Here is a 19667-nt window from a genome sequence, read left to right as displayed (position 1 = left end):
TGTTCATATTTTACCTGTGGAAGACTTGGTGGTAAAGATGCATTTTTTTTACTGCCTGCTTTAACGCATTCAACTCTTTAAGGTTATCTGTTTCAGGAAAGTTTTACTTTACATTATCCAACCAAGATTTACCCACATACTAATGGATTCCACCTCGTGATCATACAATGAAACTCATCACCAACTATCCTCACCCTGGTGAGAGTTAAATCATTCTGTTGCAGACTCTGACGCTTCATCCAAAGGCTAATGCTGCCATCAAGTGGTTGGCTTTGTGTTGAAAAAAAACCCAGATCTGCACAGGAAAAATATAAATCTACTGAATGTACACATTCATTAATGAATTAATAACAACTTACACAGATGTTTTCATTAAAGTGTATATTTAAAGATGGCTGAACAGAACAACAATGTAAAAATGTAAACTTTGAAAGGCGAGGGAGGGATTTCATCAAACAGAAACGTTGTGTTAAGGACAGACGGCACTGAGCTACTAAGAAAATGAGTGAACTTAGTAGAGGAAGGAACCGCTCTGCCGCTCCTAATGACACAAAATGAAAACATAAGAGGGCAACAAACTGTACATCACATTAAGGCTTGGTCTGAACGCTCTCCTCTCTTGACAAATGAGAAATCAGGAGGACAGGATTCAGTTTTTAGGCGTTCGCGTGACTGAATAACAATGTGGCGTTGCGTTGAAGGTCTGAAGTCTGAAATGGTGACGCTCAAGTTTCAGAGAAGATCAAAGAAAAAAAGAACAAAGCGATTCAGACAGTATTTTAAAAAACGTAAAGAAAAGAAACAGGTGATGTTAAAACAAGTCACTTTTCTATGAGATGTGACAAAACAAGTACAGCTGTATGATGTGTTAGTCTTTTGATGTGTTACTTAGTTGATAAAAAATAAAAATGAAAAAGTTACTGAAGCGTGCACATACAGAAACACCTGTAGTGTTTAGAACATCTGGAGAACCCAGACACACAAAGAACAGTGCAGTGCCCATAGAAGAAGAGGTCAAAGGTTACGGCTCATTAGAGCTGTGTCCCAACTTTATACTAGAGCTCAAACTATCAGGAGATTAACCGATAAGTTTACTCACATTAATATCTTTTAATTAATCAATTATCTTAATACTTATTTAATTATTCAAGTATTTTTTTTAAAGCAGAAATGTCAAAAATTAACAGCGTTTTAACCTTATTTTGTGATATTTACTGAACCAAACGATTAATCAATAACAAAACTAATGGTTTGCAGTACTACTATATAATAATATTATAAAAATAGAACTATTGACAGAAAATTAAAGGGCCACTCCACAAATTTTATACATGAAGCAACTGAACCTATCATGGTATCAACATTTTTTTTTTTTTTTTTACAGAAAACTTGTAAAAACGGGGGGTGTGGAGTTTCAAATATGTGGGCATTTACCAAATATGGAGGGTCCATTAGTACAAGATGCTATTGGGATGTATCATGGGAAATGTAGGATCCAGCGTTTATGGAGCTCGACTCATACTATGGACTAAAAATTAGGATTATCTCGGCCTCTGCTGCTTTTTAAATCTGTTTATAACACGGCTTTGTTGAATGCTCGATTCCGATTGGTCGATCAAAGCGTTCTACGGTCTGTTATTTCTTTATAGCAGACTGTTGCTATGTATAACAGACTATTGCTATGGATGCAGTTTCTGATGTCGGACTCTTGGTGGACCATTTTCGTGTCAAATTATTGATTTCATAAGCAAGTAGCTGTGTAATAAGCGGGATAATGCACAGCTAACAGGTCATTGTTGTGAAATAAACCCCGTCTTACGGAAGAAAACTGGTTGAATAACCCTTTAATTGGCAACGATTTTGATAGATTTATCGTGTCATTTTTCAAGCAAATATGCTACCCATTTGTTTGTTCCAGCGTCTTCTAGCTACTTTTCTCTGTTTTATATCAGTGTAAATTTAATATTTAGGGATTTTGGATGGTTGGTCAAACAAAACAACATTTGACGAAGTCACCTTGGGCTTTGGGAAACTGACATTTTATAGATAAAACAACTAATCAGCAGATAAAATGATGGAAATAATCCTTAGTTGCAGCCCTACAGTAATGCTTCTTGACATATATGTGAATAGTGGTTAATTCCACAGTGTGAATTAACAATATAATCAATACTTTTTTAGCCTTGGATGCAGTATGGAATTAGGACACAGCTCTACAGTGATGGAAGTCTCTACCTATCCTGACCTCAGTTGTCTTTTCTAGTCTCAGTTTCAGTGCCTGTGTACTAACGGCCCCCCCTTCACAGTTCACCAGTCTATTTCCAGACATCTTGAAAAAAATCCCCAGTTTCCAAAGCCTCAGTCGAAAGCACCCAAACCCGCCGCATTGACACACGATGAGCCGAACAAAACGCTAACAAGAGTAGACAGTCACGAGTTACCGAGGCGATGGTGACCAGCGATGAGGCACTAGGCTCTGCACACTAAACTAGAGAGCTCCCTCTGCAGGAAGGGAGGCCTAATTTATTATCACTACTTTTTACACACAGTTGCTTGCTTTCCGTCTTTAAAACCTTAGCAGCAGAAATGTACAATCTATGCAATTTATGAAAAAAGGGCGGTGTGTGTGTGTGTGTGTGTGTGGCAGGGGATAGAGGGGGGGGGGGGGGGGCATTGTAAAAACTCACATTCATTCTTCCAACAAAATCTCAAGCCCCTTCTGTACAAGAATTATTGCATTCACTGATCTATTTGTTGTCATACAAAAAAATAAATCACATAAAGAAATGAAGAGAATAACTGACGACTGCATATTTAAAAATCACCACAATAATCCAATATATTATTATCATCCTTTTAGACTTATTCTTTACATAACATATTTACATATTAGGCCAATTTTTTTTTTTTCTAAAGAATTTGAAACCGAAGGTCAGGGAGCCAGGCAGACATAAAGGAGAGGATGATGGTCAAAAGGTTAATATTACAGATGGGCTGTGCCTAGACGGTGACGTTCCTCCATACCGCATACGGTCCTCTGTACACGAGTCAGGAACAAGTCCTCAGCTTTCACTTCCTGCGCTTCTTCCTTTCCTCACTCTCAGTAATGAGTTCACATGTGCCATGGAGCAAAGTCGATGGGTCTTTGGTGCAAATGTTCCTAAGTCTTCTCTCGTCTCCCCCCTTCACCTCCTCACACCCCCCCCCGATCCCCGCACTGATAAGCAGTTAATTAAAAACGTACCACAAAAATAAAATCAACGCCGAACCCAAGCAGAGCAGCCCTATGCCTCGCCACACATTCAAGTACAAAGTAAAAAAACAAACAAAACAAAAACAGGAAAGAAAATAAGCAAGACAAAAAGGTCCTCAGGATAAAACGGTTCTGGAGCTAGCCAGATATGACGCTTCCTCGACACACGGAGGCGCTCTAATGAGAAGCGCTTGAGACCAAGTGCCAGATAAACGGCCCCTGTGTTCTTCTTCATTGGTTGTTAGAGGTTTCTTCGCAGTTGTTTTGTTTGTTTTTCCTAGAAGAGTTCATCGTCACCATTATTTTTTTTGTAGTTTCTTGCCTTTCCTCAGGACAAGCTTGTTCTTGATGTGTCCTCGCTTCCTCTTGGCAGTCTGGTTGGAGGGACAGAAAAGAAAAAGACAATGTATTCTCCAACTAAAATCTGTTTCATCTAGAATTTACTGGATATTAGGGATGAATATGATGAGTGAATATGGTGAGTGTCACAGAAATGGTTGACTTTAAGAGCTACTCTGCTTCAATATGCTGTATATATAAACAAGTACATATTATACTTATAATACAGGTCTTAAAAACTTAAATTGGAGCACATACTCTAGTTTAGTCGTGATATTTTCAAACATAAATCTTTCTAAAACTAGAAGTCAAAATGATTCCTGCATATAAAACAATAGAACAGGAAGTGTCCTTCTACCTTTTTGGAGGTGTACTTCTGCTTGGGCACTACGCTGCGCAGCTTGTGGTCCAGCGCCTCCCTGTTGTCCAGTTTCTTGACCTTGTAGATCCTCACCAGCCAGTGCTCTGAGGTGAACGCCTCCTCCAGGTGCTTGAACTTGATGTCCTTGTTGCCGATCTCGGCGTTGCGCGTTCGGTCGAAGCCGGGAGGCGTCCGGAAGTCCAGCTGGGAGACGGGATAAGGTTGTCATTAGCTAGCTGTGTGTTTTGGTTATAATGTTCCATGCGGGGGTTTGTTTGGGGAGTTTTTCCTTAACGAAAGCGAGGGTCTAAAAAGGTCAGAAGGTGTCATGTGCTGTACAGACTGTAAAGCTCCCTGAGGCATATATGTGATACAGTATATTCGGCTATATAAAGAAAATTGACTTGACATGCAAAAAGCGTTTTGCAATATGTAGCACTGACAGCGAGCGTTTTAAACTGCAGTCCAAATTCTAAAAATTGTTTCATGTGTGGCAACACGGTGTTGAAATGGGCAGCGGACGGGTTCACACCGGCCAAAATAAAAAACAGACGTTCAGGACCGGATTATACATTTCAAAGGAGAAGCCAGTATTTAAATTCAGCACGTTTCCTTAATCTCTGATGACATAGGATGGCCATTTTATGATTTATAACAATACATATATTACATATTGGTCTTTTAAAGAAATAGTTTGACACTTTGGGGAGTTCATAGAGTTAGATGAGAGGATTGACACCACTCTCATGTCTGCATGTTGGATAAATGTACAGCTAGCAGGCGGTTAGCTTAACTTATTACACAGCTTTGTTGAATACTTGATTCTGATTGGTCAATCACAGCGTTCTACGGTCTGTTATTTCTTTACAGCAGACCACTGCTATGTATAACAGACCACTGCTATGTATAACAGACCGTTGCTATGTATAACAGACCGTTGCTATGGGCGCAGTTCTGATGTCGGACTCTGGCTGACCGGTTTTGTGTCAAATGATTGATTTTAAGTAGTAGTAGTAGTAGTTAGTAGTAGTAGTAGTTAGTAGTAGTTAGTAGTAGTAGTAGTAGTAGTAGTAGTAGTAGTTAGTAGTAGTAGTAGTAGTAGTTAGTAGTAGTAGTAGTAGTAGTAGTTAGTAGTAGTAGTAGTAGTAGGTAGTAGTAGTAGTTAGTAGTAGTAGTAGTAGTTAGTAGTAGTAGTAGTTAGTAGTAGTAGTAGTAGTAGTAGTTAGTAGTAGTAGTAGTTAGTAGTAGTAGTAGTAGTAGTTAGTAGTAGTAGTAGTAGTAGTAGTAGTAGTTAGTAGTAGTTAGTAGTAGTAGTAGTAGTAGTTAGTAGTAGTAGTAGTAGTAGTTAGTAGTAGTAGTAGTAGTAGTAGTTAGTAGTAGTAGTTAGTAGTAGTAGTAGTAGTAGTAGTTAGTAGTAGTAGTTAGTAGTAGTAGTAGTAGTTAGTAGTAGTAGTAGTTAGTAGTAGTAGTAGTAGTTAGTAGTAGTAGTAGTAGTAGTTAGTAGTAGTAGTAGTAGTAGTTAGTAGTAGTAGTAGTAGTAGTTAGTAGTAGTAGTAGTAGTAGTAGTTAGTAGTAGTAGTAGTTAGTAGTAGTAGTAGTAGTAGTAGTAGTAGTAGTAGTTAGTAGTAGTAGTAGTAGTTAGTAGTAGTAGTAGTTAGTAGCCGTATAATAAGCAGGATAATGTACAGCTAGCGGGTCATTGTTGTGAAATAAACCCCTTCAGGGCGATGAGAGACCCCGACACAAAGTGGAGGTTTATTTCACATATAGCCTAGCTCTGTCTAAAGGTAACAAAGTCTGAAATAGTCTAATGATTAAAGAAACAACATGTTAATTAGTAGGCTGTAGCCTTGTAGCATAATTTTAATGTCATCGCAGCACACTGACGTTTTTTTCTAATTCAAACTTTGCATTCAACAGACAAAGACAAGGACAAGGACAAACACAATTATAAAAGAAAAACAACAATTTTGACATCTCTTTGTTTACAGCGCAGCATCTGTCCTTTGGCGACTATTACATACTTTGTATGAATCACTCCCAACCTCTTCTTCCTATTATTCTGCTCTTACTGTGTCCTTCTCACATTTGATTTGCCCTTGTCACCTCTATTCTTATAGCTCCACTCTATCCCCCTCACCTCTATTGTTTTGTTCTCCTTTGTGTACCATGTTCTCCTCTACAGAACACCTTGGCGTCTCGTGTGTGCCTCCAGGCTGCTTTAGAGGACGCACGGGGTGTGAAATATCAAACTATTATTAGTCACAATAGTTTAGTCTCTCGCCGTGCGTCTACTGGCACTGTTCAACTCGTCATTTAAATGTCAAGAGAAAGATAAATGAGTACGTTTTTAGGGAGATATGACGTTCTATTCATTACTTTCTACTCGGTACTGTATTTCACATTGTCAGAATCATCCTTTAATCTCCACTCACCGCTACAAACTGCATCCTCAACTATCTACTTATTGTGTGTTTCCTGATGTCCTCTAAGCCTCCGTTTCCCCTTGTCACATCCTGTTTCCGTAATCTACTCTTTCTTCTCTCGCTGGGCTCACTCCCTCCTCTCCTCCGTCTCCTCCTGCGCCTCAGTCTCTCCATATTTCCCCCCCCGAAACAGCGCTGTGAGCCACACAGCGTTGGCTGTCTGTCTACGGATGGCGGCTGCATTGATTCTCCCGTCTCCGCTGCGCTGTTGGCCGGTGCCGCATCTACAGCGGGGATGTAAGCACCTGGCAAAGAGGCATCCCTCTCATCTCTCTCTCCGCTACCTGCCAGAAGTAGCCGTGGAACATTTGAGAGATTCCGCCAATCTTTCATATTCCTCCTCCATCCTTCCCCCTCCCCACCTCCTCTCCCTCTCCGAACCTCAGGAGCTCCCCAAGGCATCTCCTTAAATCCTCCTCTACCTGTCTGTCAGCCGGCTCTGCTTTTAAGATACAGTAGGAAAAAAGTTGTACACCTTTGGTGGTGGCAGCTGCTTGTTATTCTGTGGTAAAGCTGCATAAAATATACTAGCAGTGCTTTTTACTTCTACCACGATGGCAGCTGCTTGTTACTTTCTGATCTCTGCACAAAGCTGGAACTCATTATTTATACCGACGAAGAGGATCATGATCTCCACAAAATCTTTTTTAAATTTCTCCCACTAGCCCTGGTATGACCTCACCTGGAGGAAAAATAAAAAAGATCAAAGACCTGCACAGTCGAAGAGTTTTTACTTCAGCGAGGTTACTCGGCCGGAAAGTGAAAGCGTCTTTGATTGGAAAAGTCTCTCTCCTCACCTGCATTTCACCAAATCGGTAATAGGACATCTTGTACATGAGGCAGTTGAGCAGAGTCGGTGAGCCGGCCTTGTCCACTCTGAACTCTCCCTGAGGGGTGAAGTAGTCGCTCTCCTGGAGAAGACAGGGATGAAAGTATGGGAGGATCAGGGCCAGAAGGTGAAGCAATTTAATAGAACTCACCGACTGGAGATGATTATAAGGGTGGATACAAATATGAAAACTTTGAGGACAGTTTCACACTAATTGAAGAGGCTCCGATAGAGCATGGTGGATAAAAATAGACAAATCATATTACTTATATCAGCTATTGTGCTCACATAAAACATTGTTTAGAAACTACTGTCCTATACTAGTTTAAAAATGACTTATAAAAATGACTTATTTACAACAAATGTTAAATGTGAATCTCGGATACACACAAAACCAGAAACAATTATATTCCTCAGTCAGTGTGTTCGTTTTTTGTACAGATTAAACAAACAAGATATCATTTTCAAAATTTGTCATGTTATTCCTATGATCTAAGACAGTCCAAAAAATATTAGTAAACATGAACAACTCTCTCCCAAATCCAAAAACTAGAGTGCTAAAACTCAAACTTGTGATGTCATAGGGTATAAAGACTGGAGCTGCTCCATAGACAATGAATGGGGAGAGATGTTATAGACGACACTGAGAGCATCCAGGGGAATGTTCTGAGTATATGGGAACATTTTCTGTTTCACAACTGAGAACACTACAATACAATAAAGCTCATTTGGGTATAAAAAAGAAAACAAACATTCTGTGGGTCCATAAAATCAGTCTCCTATTCATTGTCTATGGAGCAGCTCCAGACTTTATACCCTATGACATCACAAGTTGGAGACTTACTTCTCTGGTTTCTGGCTCTGAGAGAGAGGAGCTCATGTTCACAAATATTGATTCAACTTTCCTCAGGCGTGGAAATAATATATTGGAATTCTTAATTTAGGTGGTGTTCCCCTTTAAACGTCATGCAATCAAGAAAGCCGTTTCTGTAATCGGGGTCAGGGATTAGACAAACATGGCTTCCTCAGCTAGATTTCTCCTGGAGAACATAGATTTTTTTGGCCATGGATGCAGGTAGCCGGGTTTTTAATCATCAGGTAAAGTAATAATGTGACAGCAGAGTGGTGGTATGAAAGGAAAGATCATTACGCACACAGCGATACATTCTCGTATTCATAATAATTCTAGAAATAAAATCGAAACTAACAAAAAGCAACCTCTGGAACTCTAAATATATACGCAGCATTATGGTAACTAGAGATGCAACGCAGGGGTGCAATTTATTTGCGCTGTAGGTTAAGTACGCCCCACATACAAACAGGTGTAGGAGTGCAAATTGCCATGGAAATTCCTTTAATGTTCTGGAAAAAGTTGAACAAATCAAGTGCACAGCGAAACCACTAGTAGATTTCTATACATGAGTTCAAAAGTAATAAGAGAATTTTAAAGAGGAGTGCAAAACGACAAACGGAAAACTCCTTCATGAGGCTTTCAAAGTGAATATTTGAAATAAAAAGTGCAAGCACTGTGTAGAGAAATAAATATCTAACGTTACCCTTTTCAGTCATTTTGATGAAGTAATAAAAGGCAAGGTCAGAGGTCTGTTTGTGTCGTACGTTGAATAGGGGGGAAGTGGTGAGATGTTGCTATGGTTACCATGCAGAGTCAGAGACCAGCTGGAACAGGTACATATAAGTCTGGATTATTAATAGCTGATAGAAGTAGCCTGAATGTTGAACGGTTTATTGAGAGCACTCTCCGGCACAAACGGCAGGCCGGCCGCGTTAGCCCGGTTGAAATCCGGAGAACCGTCACTGTGAAAATACAAATAATGATAATGTGTTTATCCACTTTAGCCACTCGACCTCTGTGCTATAGACGCTAGCGTAGCTAACTAGCTTCTTTGGAGCCGTAACACGACCGGAGGGACATTCTGCACCATGATTACATCTTTATATGGATCGGTACGTGAATCTGTGACTTCAGTACCGTATCCGATATGTGAATTACATCCTATCGGAACCCGATACCGATGTTGGATCAGATCAGTCCCATCTATAACCAGCATGTGAATGTGTTGTGTGACTTCCTGCGTATTCTGCTTCCCCTGAATAACCTGGTTTTCGTGAGTGCATGTAAATTGTTTTGTGGCTTCAGCTGTATGCTGACAATTCAAAACTGACAAAGAAATATGTGAAATGGGGATGAGCTGGAAAACCTGAATGGGATATTTTCTTGCAATAAAGGCTGCTGTTCAGGATGAGCCTCTAAGTCGTGGATAATATGTCATGAATGCGCCACAATGGGCTAAACAGAGTCTGTCCTTGAGCATCATTATAAAGAGTGAAAGTGTAATGGTGTGTTCAGACCAAAAGCGGAAAGGAATGGAGGACAAACTTATTGTCGCCATCTGTGGGCACCGGCAGCTCTACGACTCAACGTCAGTACCGCACAGAGAAAAAGAAGAGAGGGCTTGGAGAAAAGTGAGCGAAGCCATAGGACTACATGGTACGTTTTTGGGCTCTCCTCAATACCAATTTTTAGGCTTCGAAGCTTCGGTGAGTAATATTCTGTCTGTCTGTCTCCATCGTTACAGCGCCGCTGCCGCACTACTGTACACACATGCACCTCTACACACAACTAACAGCGATATCTCTCTGAGAATAACTAATGATAATTCATGTTGAATATGAATAATGAATAAGCAGAACGATGTGTAGAGTTTGGCGGTTTAATAGGAGTACGTGTAAAACTGTGGACAAAGAACAAGGGAATACAAATGAAAACGCTGCATCACTGCACAGCATCTCACAGAGCTTAGCTTAAGGGCTGTATGACATCTTTCATCACAACATTTAAAATAAAGGACCAATAAGCTATGCTAAGGGCTAGGGCTGACCCAAATGCTTCGTAGTTGTGACCGTTGCCATGGTAATTGACCTCCAAATCAGTATTCGAATGCTTCACAACATTATTCATATTCAACATGAAATATTATTAGTTATTCTCAGACGGATACCGCTGTTTGTTGTGTGTGTGTACAGTACTGGCGGAGCAGCGGCACTGTCCCAGGCATTTAAACAGTAGAGATGACGAGACGACGCAAAGCTTCGATACCTTTGAATGTTTCTCCCCGAAGCTTCGAAGCCCAAAAAATGGTAATCGGGACAGCCTTACTATAGGCAAAGCACAAAGTAAGTCGGTTTGTACTCTTCTAAATAACAAAGCAAAAAGTCAACCATTCCTTGCTAAACAACGCATTGTCAAACAAATAACGATGCATCCATGTCGCTTTTATGTTAATAAACAATACTAGTTACAGATGATGTCATGTTTAAACTGGGAAAGAGAGGATGGCATTAGATTGTGTCCAGCAGTAACACGTGGCTGCCTCAGGTAAGATCTAGACAGGAAGTGAAGCACTTCTTGTTTCCAGGGTCAAAAACAGAAACTACACAGAACGACCACCAGTGGGTGACGAACACAATTCAAACTGATCTGACACTGGAACAAATAATGTTGTGGGATTATTCCTTATTTCAGGGTCTATTTTGGGATTTATACTTTATTATTACCAGGGCTGTCAATCGATTCAAATATTTAAAAACACTCGAGCAGCCGTATTTGCGCGAGTAACACAAGGCGAACATTAGTGTTGTGTTTGGTCTGAACACACGTTAACACGCCTTCCTAACATACAACGAGTGAGTAAACTCTGGCGGATGGAGCGTGAAAAATTGTCCAGATATAGGAGCGAAATGTTTTGGGCGCCGTTGTAATTTCTCCCTCTACAAATTATTAATTGTCTAAGTTATGTAATTATAACTAATTTTCTTAAGTTGTAATCATTTCCTCAGCTACTACAGCTATGTTTTCCTTGTAAGGGAAATAGAAACGTCACGGACATCAACAAGTGTGCAAAACTTCCCATAAAGAGAGCCAGGGCGAGCGTTTTATTAAATAAGCGACATGACGCTTAGCTTGTTTGCTGATGCACAGAACAGGTTCAGAACATCTTCATCGGGGGAAAAAGTGAAACAATCTGATGTTCACATTGCGTCCAGTTAGTAGGAGTGAAGAGGAAACATTGATTTCACTGCTGTGTAAGTGCTTGCTACAAGATTTGGTGGAGAACGGCTGCAGTGACGGGCAGGTCTCAAACTCACCCTGATGTCCTTGGGGTGCTCTCCCTCCGCTATCCTCACCATCCACAGGAACTTGTTTATATCGTCTCCCGAGTAGCCAATTACACCTCCGAAGATAATCAGCACGTAGTCCACATCCAGCGACCTCATGATTGTGTAGGCTGCACTCTCGTTGGACGACATGGCTTTCCCCACCTAAAAAACAGCGGCGAGGAATGACAAGTCGCACTTTAATTGGAGTTTCCTCTGTTTAACAAGACACGGCGCTTCAATACGGCGATGGCAGGGGGGGAAAAACACAGGAATTATTAAACAGACATCCATCTTGTATCCTCTGTAATTACATTTCCTGTGGACAGATGCTGAAGAGACAACAAGCAGCAGGTAGAAAGCATGAGAGAAGAAAGCCAGGGGCCTTTAACAGACTAAAGATAAAAAACATTCCTCTACGTCTGGCAGCAGAGAGAGAGAAAAAAACATAAATCAAACCCACAGAATCTGACAGCAATTAACTGAAATCCCCATACAGTGTAAATTCAATGGGAAAAGTTTAAGCAAACAAGATTATGTGGCTTGTTGGAAGGAACAGTTTTATACTATGTGGCAATTACATTAAAAAAAATCCACTGAAGAGCTTGCTAATCATCCAGTGGCTGTTGGAGGGAATCTTTTGTCTCTCTGTATGTGTGTGAATCAAAACAGGAAGAGCGCAAAGAGAGAACCAGACAGAAGGCTCACCAGTGCTATGTGACTGTTGTTCCACGTGTTATTATCCACTAGCGTGGTCCTGTTGGCCATGCCGGCTATCTGGTAGCCGTAGTCCCACCACGACATGACGCGTGCGTGCTCGTCCGTGTTCTGCCGCAGCCAGTAGTAGGCCTCCCTGAAGTCATCCAGGATGTTACGCGTCCTAACAGGGGGAAATAAGGTTGACAGGTAACAGTGTTGACAGGCATGTGACTGCTGAGGCTATTAATATTTCAGTTTAAGACTTTGAATCAGAAGGGCAACAGCAGCTGAGAATAAACCGTCCGTACGTAACAAACCGAGGGGTTAAAAAACATCTTGTACTTTGAACGCTCGTGTCCTAAATTTACCACGAGGAGCAAAAGCAGACGAAAAGCCAAGTAACCAATTAAAGCAGCAGTGGGTAGAAGTGGAGCAAATATGATTAAAACAAGTTATTTTTATGAAACGGTCACTATATCCTGACAGTAGTGCATGAGACAGGGAATCTGGAAAAAATGTCTCTGTGTCCTCCGGTGCTCTTAACGGCATCTGCAAGATTTCATAGACCGGAGGAAAACAACCAATCAAACTAGGCTGATCAACTGATCAAATATGAATCAATATTCTGTTACTGTAATGCCTTTTTCTCGCCTCATCTTGTAGTGTACTGTTTAGCTGTAAAATGAGAACGTCTGTGACCCGGCAGCCATGTTGAGATCAGTTGAGGAAATATCAAGCGCCGCCCACCAGCCGGAGCAAACTTTCTCATTTTACAGCTAAACAGTACACTACAAGATGTTTCTGAAAACATTTGAGGCAAGAAATAGGCATTACAGTAACAGAATATTAGTTCATATTTGATCAGCGCTGCCTAGTTTGACCGTTTGGTCGGAGTTTGCGAGTGATTGACAGCTGCCTCCGTTGAATGAACAGCCAATAGGAATGCTCTCTCTCTCTGAAATGACCTGTGATTGGCCAAAGTCTCCCGTCAAGGGATTTTTTAAAGCCTGAAAACAGAGCCATGAGGAGGTGCAGAAGTTTCTCTCAGAACACTTGAATTACAATAAGCTGAAAGGTTATTATGGACATTTTTGCCCAATGATGCCAAAAATATTCTGGCTGCTGCCGCTTTAACTCGTAGGTATGGTAATCATATTATATGCGTATGAGCGTGTGGGTGTATATGTGCGAGAGGAAAGAGCGGAGTGACAGCCATGCTACTCCCAGTAGCCCGGCTAAAACCATTGTCTGAGAGCTGCCGTGGTACCATTAATAAATGTATGAGGACTCGCGTCTACCATTTAGTCTTGGCCTTCAATATTTCCTCCGTAATGTTTAAAGAGAATAATTTTGCCTGTAAAGAATCTCAGAGAGAATAATATATCAAGCTTTTTGTAAATTCAGAGACGGTCCACAGATGTTTCCTGTGACCTAGAAAACACTAAGTTCATATTAAATCATATTGAAGTTTATAGGTGCACATATCAGTATTTCCACAAACCTCTCATTAAATAAACATGCACTTCCTCTATCCTGCTGCTCTGTGTGCTCGTGCACGCTCACACACACACACGTGCTCATTTGCATGCAAGGTTGAGCAATCCATTCTTCTGCATTATGAACCATCACTTGAGACATCCATTAACTCATTACAGCTGAAGTGTGTGCGTGCATGTGTAATCCGTACCCGTCGTGGTTGTACGAGGCGAGCACCACGCTGGGGCTGGAGTACGCGTTGCTGGTGACCCAGGTGCAGTGCACGGCGAACATCATCAGCAGCATCAGCATGAGCATGGTGACGATGGACTTGATGTTGGGACCCAAGCCCTCCTCTGCCTTCTCCTGCTCTGACACATGCTTGCGCACCTTGCCGGCCTGCAGGGGGAGACAAACGCTATTATGACGGGGACGAGGACGGCGGCCGTTCCAAGGAGAGATGAATTATTGAGTGGAATAAATTATTGAATGAACTAATTGAGCAGAGTATCTTACATCATCCTCAAGTTTTCTGGACTGTGTGATGCATCACTAAGCATTGTGAGACGGACCTTGTGATGAGTTAATATCATTTCACACTCGCAAAAGAGAATTGTTAAGGCTATAAAAACTCTGGAGAGGAAGGAAATCTGCATAATGTGAACATTTTTCTTTACCAGCACCTCCAATGACTTGCTCTGACACTTAAAACTGGGGCTAAAAGTGAGCGAGGATAGATGTAGAGAACACTATGCACCAGGTACTATGCACTTAACTATTGGAATGAGCCGCGAAAAAACCTGTCACAGACACCAATATAACTGAGGGACTGTAAAGTTATATTCGTTGATATCTTTATTATGATAATATATAATATGTGTCACTGTTAATTAGCGTATGTGTGTGACAAATCTTGTTGTGTTGAGAGATATATATGTCCTCAGGTCTGTCTTGTAAAGGAGATCTTGAGCTTAATGAAACTCCCTGAATAAAGGTTAACCAACTATCTATAGCTAATGTAAGGGACAAAATTGGTTAGCAGACAAAGCCTTTAACACAACTTCTCCATGAACATGATAGGTTAATGACATTTGATTAATTGCCTGATAAAAAGAAATGTAAGAAGTTTGAATGCCTGCCTTTGAGCTGCAGTCAGTTACTTTGAGCAAACATGATAAAAAGTTATTTTCATAAAACTGTCCCTATATCCTGACAGTAGTGCATGACACAGATAATCTGTGAAAAAAAACACTGTTCCTCTGTGTCCTCCTAGTGCTCCTAACGGCATTGACAGATTTCACCGCGTCTGAAGGAAAACAATCAGTCAGAGCCGAGGAGTCTCTACAGCAGCTGTCAATTACTGCTGGCGAAACTCCGATCAAACTGTCAAACTAGGCAGCGCTGATCAAATATGAATCGAGATTCTGTTACTGTAATGCCGATTTCTCGCCTCGAATGTTTTCAGAAACATCTTGTAGTGTTCTGTTCAGCTGTAAAATGAGAAAGTTTGCCAAGGTGCCTGGTTTTGGCTCGACTGTTTTCAACATGGCGGCCGGGTCAGACTTTCTTTTCTCTCTACATTCATATTCGATCAGCGCTGCCTAGTTTGACAATTTGATCGGAGTTCGCGAGTTTCGCGAGCAGTATTTGACAGCTGTTTTTGTGTTGGGCGCGGCAGAAACTTGCTAATGCCATTAGGAGCACTAGGAGGACACAGAGGAACAGGATTTTTCAGATTACCTGTCTCATGCACTACTGTCAGGATATAGTGACAGTTCAGCTCAGCTCAAAGTTACCGACTGCAGCTTTAAATGTACCCCGTAGAGTTCATAGTAATCATTGTATAAAATGTTGTTATATAATAATAATATAAAACACAATGTTAGTCCATGTAATCTTTATTCTGACCTCAAAACCCTTCTGTTTTGTAACCTGCATTGTTTATATCAGCTTCCAGATTTCTATTCCTCTATTATTGGCACATTACTACATGTTTTTGTTTTTTTTACCAACAACTATCAGTAGAAATGTTCACCACAATTTGTATCAAATTGTAGGCAATTTGACATGGTCAAAATGTCCATCGCTGCATTTTCTTTCCCGTCATTGCAGGATAGCAATGATGTGTAATAAGCCTCGTCACCATAAGCAGATGTCCAACTTTGCTGTCTCGATCTTCAAAAACTGGCTTAAATGTGTCATTTGTGAAGCGTTTGCCAATTTCAAAGCTAAAATGTTATATTTCAGCATCACTTCTAGAGGATGGGTATTTGTGGGAAGCATGTGAAATGATGTGATTACGAGGTGGACTGGAATAGACGAAGACAAGCAGTCTGATTAACATTCAACAAAGTGAGACAGCTAAAATGATGGCAGCTGCAGCTGAATCACAGTTTACCCAAACTGGCAATCTAAACTGGTGGGGAGCGAGGGAAGCTGACAAACAAACAAATGATAAATCCAAACAGCAAAGGTGTGCAAAGGAGCAGAATAACTCAGTGACTGTTTTGTCTTTGCGACAATCATTCAGTTCTGTCTTGACCTTGTCATAAAGATTCCCAGAGTTCCTCTTGTCGTCCTCGTCGCTGCTGTCCTCAGCGGGGGGTTTCTCCCTCTTCGTGTCATCTCCCATGTAATGCTCGAAGACGCTGGAGAAAGCCACCGCGGACAGCATGCATACCACAGGAGTCAGTGTGAGCATCAGGCGCACCATCACACCGGCGAAATAGACTGCGCTGATGGCATACAGGGCCACTGGAACGAAAATAGAAAAAGAAGGTGGTGGGTGGGAGGCGTGGGGGGAGAGAGGGAGAACGAAGCAGACGAAAGGTCAGACGAGGAGAAAGACGGTGTGGTGTGAATGCAAAGGACAGAGGAAATGGGGAGGTGTGTGTGAGAAGGAGATAAAGACATGAAAAAGAGAAATTGAGTTGTAACGCAGCATAATCAGTCTGTGTTGGCTCCGCACAGCTCAAACGCTAAATGGAGAGAGAGCGCTGGCTGCTTTCCGTCCTTGAAAAGTGCCGACCCGGCTCAACAGGTGCATGGCTAATCAATAGCTGTAATTGGCTGATTAAGTCTGAGGGAGAAACGGGCTGCTGAAGGACTGTTTCTAGCGCTCAAAGGTTCTCTGCCCTTGATCTCGGCCGTCTTACTCTGTACACATAAAAGTTTTAGTTGAATTGTTTTTCAAGTCCTCCTCAATGTTCTTCTTTCAGGCAGGTGGAAAGCTGAGAGCGCATCACAATATTGGAGACAAAGGAGATACTATACTGTACTCTGTTTCAAGTTTTAGCAAGCGAGTCTCTGTCTGTATGTCTGTGTGCCCTTCACATATCTAAAAAAACGCTCATCCGATCTACTTCACACTTGTCGGGTGTATTGCTGGGGACTCAAGGAAGTGCTGTTTGGACAGGCGACAATCATCAGCACAAAAATATGATCAACTGTGTGTATATGATTCTTTGATAAAAAGTCAAAAGGTGCAAGCCTATGTACAGTACATACAAACATAAGTTAACTTTCTTTTTGGTAAGAAAAATCCAATTACAGCTCTAAATTGCCTCACTGCTTCCATGGTTAAAAACGTGATTTCTGTGAAACAAAGTTGAAATAATTTAATTTGGTGGCCAAAATATATTATGTAGGAGTGTCCTGTGTTCATACGTTAAAGGAGAGAACTGAGATGGAAATTCAGAGCAGAGAAAAACAGCTGCTTCTTGCACGTGGTAACTTTATGCCACAGTGGAATTTAAATCTTTAAAAGCATATTTTCAAAAGCTGTGGTTTTAAAAAAAATGTTCCTACCAAACACTCGTTCATCATTGATGTTCTTGATACAAAACCAGAGGCCTGCTGGGAACGTGCAGACCAGGATGTGGAGGTCGAAGAAGAAGGAGACCCACGTCGTCGGCTGGTGCTCCGACACCGAGGCTATGATAGGGATGTGGATCTTGGCGTAGCTAAGGGATAAAGAGAAGGAGGGGGAGGAAGAGACAGACAGGATGTTATTCATGTTGGGTTGAGCGCGTTGGGAGTGTTGAGACAAATTATACAATAGATCCTCCTGATTAACTCCAGAATTATGAGAGGAAAAAAAGATAATTTACCTCCCCGGCATGCTTATGGTAAAATATGAACAAATTTAGCACTCAACATGATTCATGTTCTTCTTTTTGCTTCGTTTCTCTGATCTGTGTTCCCTCTTTATTCATTAACGGGCTTCAACACAGCAGTTTCTATACAATTTTAAATATTTCACAAAGTGTTTTGTGATTACAGCTGGGTAGGAGAAAACACACAGCACATTAAGGAATTAGTATCAGCCTCCAGAGGAAAGAGAAAGAAAAAACTATCCCATACTGCTTCAGTCAGCAGACAGGAGGGGGGGAGAGAATTGATTGGGTGTGCTGAAATATCAAACACGTTGCAGTGCATTTGGAGAACACAGGGTGCCTAGTGCTGTTTGGAGGTAAGACAATAGTTCAACACGCAGCCTGTGCTGTACTGTTTTCCCCTCTGGGATGGTGCAGAGAGGGGGGAGTGTGGGGGTTTATAGCCGTCTTAGAAAACACACACTCGATTGAACAAGTGTTCCATCGACGGTGAGAGTGTGAAGGTCAGCAGAGCTTACCCGGTGTCCCAGAGAGAGTAGAAACGACCGCTCCACGGAGCGATGTATCCTGGGGAAAAGAAAAAAAAAGACAATCAATACAGAAAATATAGAACATTTGTATTTTCATGCTTTCCGTTTGCGAGCCGCAGACTACGAGGACCGCTGGTAGGCGTGCAGCAGGAAGTTTGTCGAGTTGTGTTTACGTAAAGTGAGATAAATGTTGTTAGTCACGGGGAAATATATTAAAACTTGAAAACACTTTCATTTGATTGCCCTTTGCTACAAACCAAATATAATATTTATAAAGCAAACTCTTTCTGAATAAATAAAATGGCAAACACTATCTGACCCACAGGCCGAGAAAAACGTGTACAAGTAGCAAAGGTTGCCTGAGGATAAAACAATGGATGTCTATAGTTCAGTATTATGTGTGAAACACAACTGAAATACAATATATCATGTGGTAAAGTGCATCCACTTATTCAAAGCCACTGAAAACTTGGGTTTCTGATCTGACGTATTTCTCTATCACAATAAATATTCATGACTAAATAAGCAACAATCAAGGCTAAGCTCAGAAAAATAATTATCTGTCTTTATTTATTCAAAAGTTTAAAAGCACCCTGTGGAGTTTCTGACTATTAGGAACACAATGCAGTAATGTTTTGGTCTTATTTGTTTGTGTGCACATGCACGAATACGCACATAGACGGGGGTGTTTCACGATATTCTGCTGATCAACAGTTGGTGTCGGTAATGTGCCCAAAAACAAGCAGCAATCCACCAACAACAGTAGTGAAGAAGACTACTAGCGAGCAAACGTGGATGTAAACAAATCCTAATTTGGTGGTTTGCCTGTGGTGCCAGCATTGTCAAAACCACACCACACCGTCCTGATGAAACCGATTATCAGAGATGTTGAGTGTTAAAGGTGTCCCTGTGGAGTTCTCTAGTAAACAAACTGAAGTTATTTTTTTATATTCAGTTTCTCACCAAAACGCCCTGTGGGAGGTCTAACAAATGTGTTTTATGTGTTTCCTTCCTCATAAAACATTGGCTAAGCCATTCATTTTTAAATATTTCATCTGCAGTTGGTAACTTTGAGCATGATGAAAAGTTATTTTTATCCTGACAACAGTCTATGAGGCAGGTTATCTGAAAAAAATCATGATCCCCTGTGTCCTCCGGTGCTCCTAATGGCATTGGCAAGAGTTCACAGACAGGAGGAAAACAACCAATCAGAGCCGAGCTGGAGCCTTGCCGTCTCTGAGCAGCTGTCAATCACTCGCGAACTCCGATCAAACGGTCAAACTAGGCAGCACTGATCAAATATGAATCAATAATCTGTTACTGTAATGACTATTTCTCCCCTCAAATGTTTTCAGAAGCATCTTGTAGTGTACTGATTAGCTGTAAAATGAGAACGTTTGTGA

At 41.2% G+C, this 19667-nt stretch overlaps 1 protein-coding gene across 1 annotated transcript in view; it reads right to left on the bottom strand.

The window, feature by feature from the left end:
• Nucleotides 1-366: 366 nt before the first annotated feature.
• LOC141754707 (dolichyl-diphosphooligosaccharide--protein glycosyltransferase subunit STT3B) overlaps nt 367-19667 on the bottom strand; it is a 108024-nt gene continuing 88723 nt past the window's right edge. Inside the window, exons 8-16 of the mRNA XM_074613957.1 lie at nt 18253-18301; nt 17427-17581; nt 16162-16373; nt 13831-14018; nt 12153-12324; nt 11436-11609; nt 7237-7350; nt 3951-4157; nt 367-3627 (exon numbers count right to left, since the gene is read on the bottom strand). Of these exons, the coding sequence (XP_074470058.1) occupies nt 3553-3627; nt 3951-4157; nt 7237-7350; nt 11436-11609; nt 12153-12324; nt 13831-14018; nt 16162-16373; nt 17427-17581; nt 18253-18301 (1346 nt within the window). The 3' untranslated portion in view covers nt 367-3552. The remainder of the gene's footprint in view (nt 3628-3950; nt 4158-7236; nt 7351-11435; nt 11610-12152; nt 12325-13830; nt 14019-16161; nt 16374-17426; nt 17582-18252; nt 18302-19667) is intronic.

The sequence above is a fragment of the Sebastes fasciatus genome, chromosome 17, assembly GCF_043250625.1.
Source record: "Sebastes fasciatus isolate fSebFas1 chromosome 17, fSebFas1.pri, whole genome shotgun sequence".
Taxonomy (NCBI): domain Eukaryota; kingdom Metazoa; phylum Chordata; class Actinopteri; order Perciformes; family Sebastidae; genus Sebastes; species Sebastes fasciatus.
The sequence above is the reverse complement of the archived record's forward strand: the minus strand, read 5'-3'. Positions and strand labels throughout refer to the sequence as shown.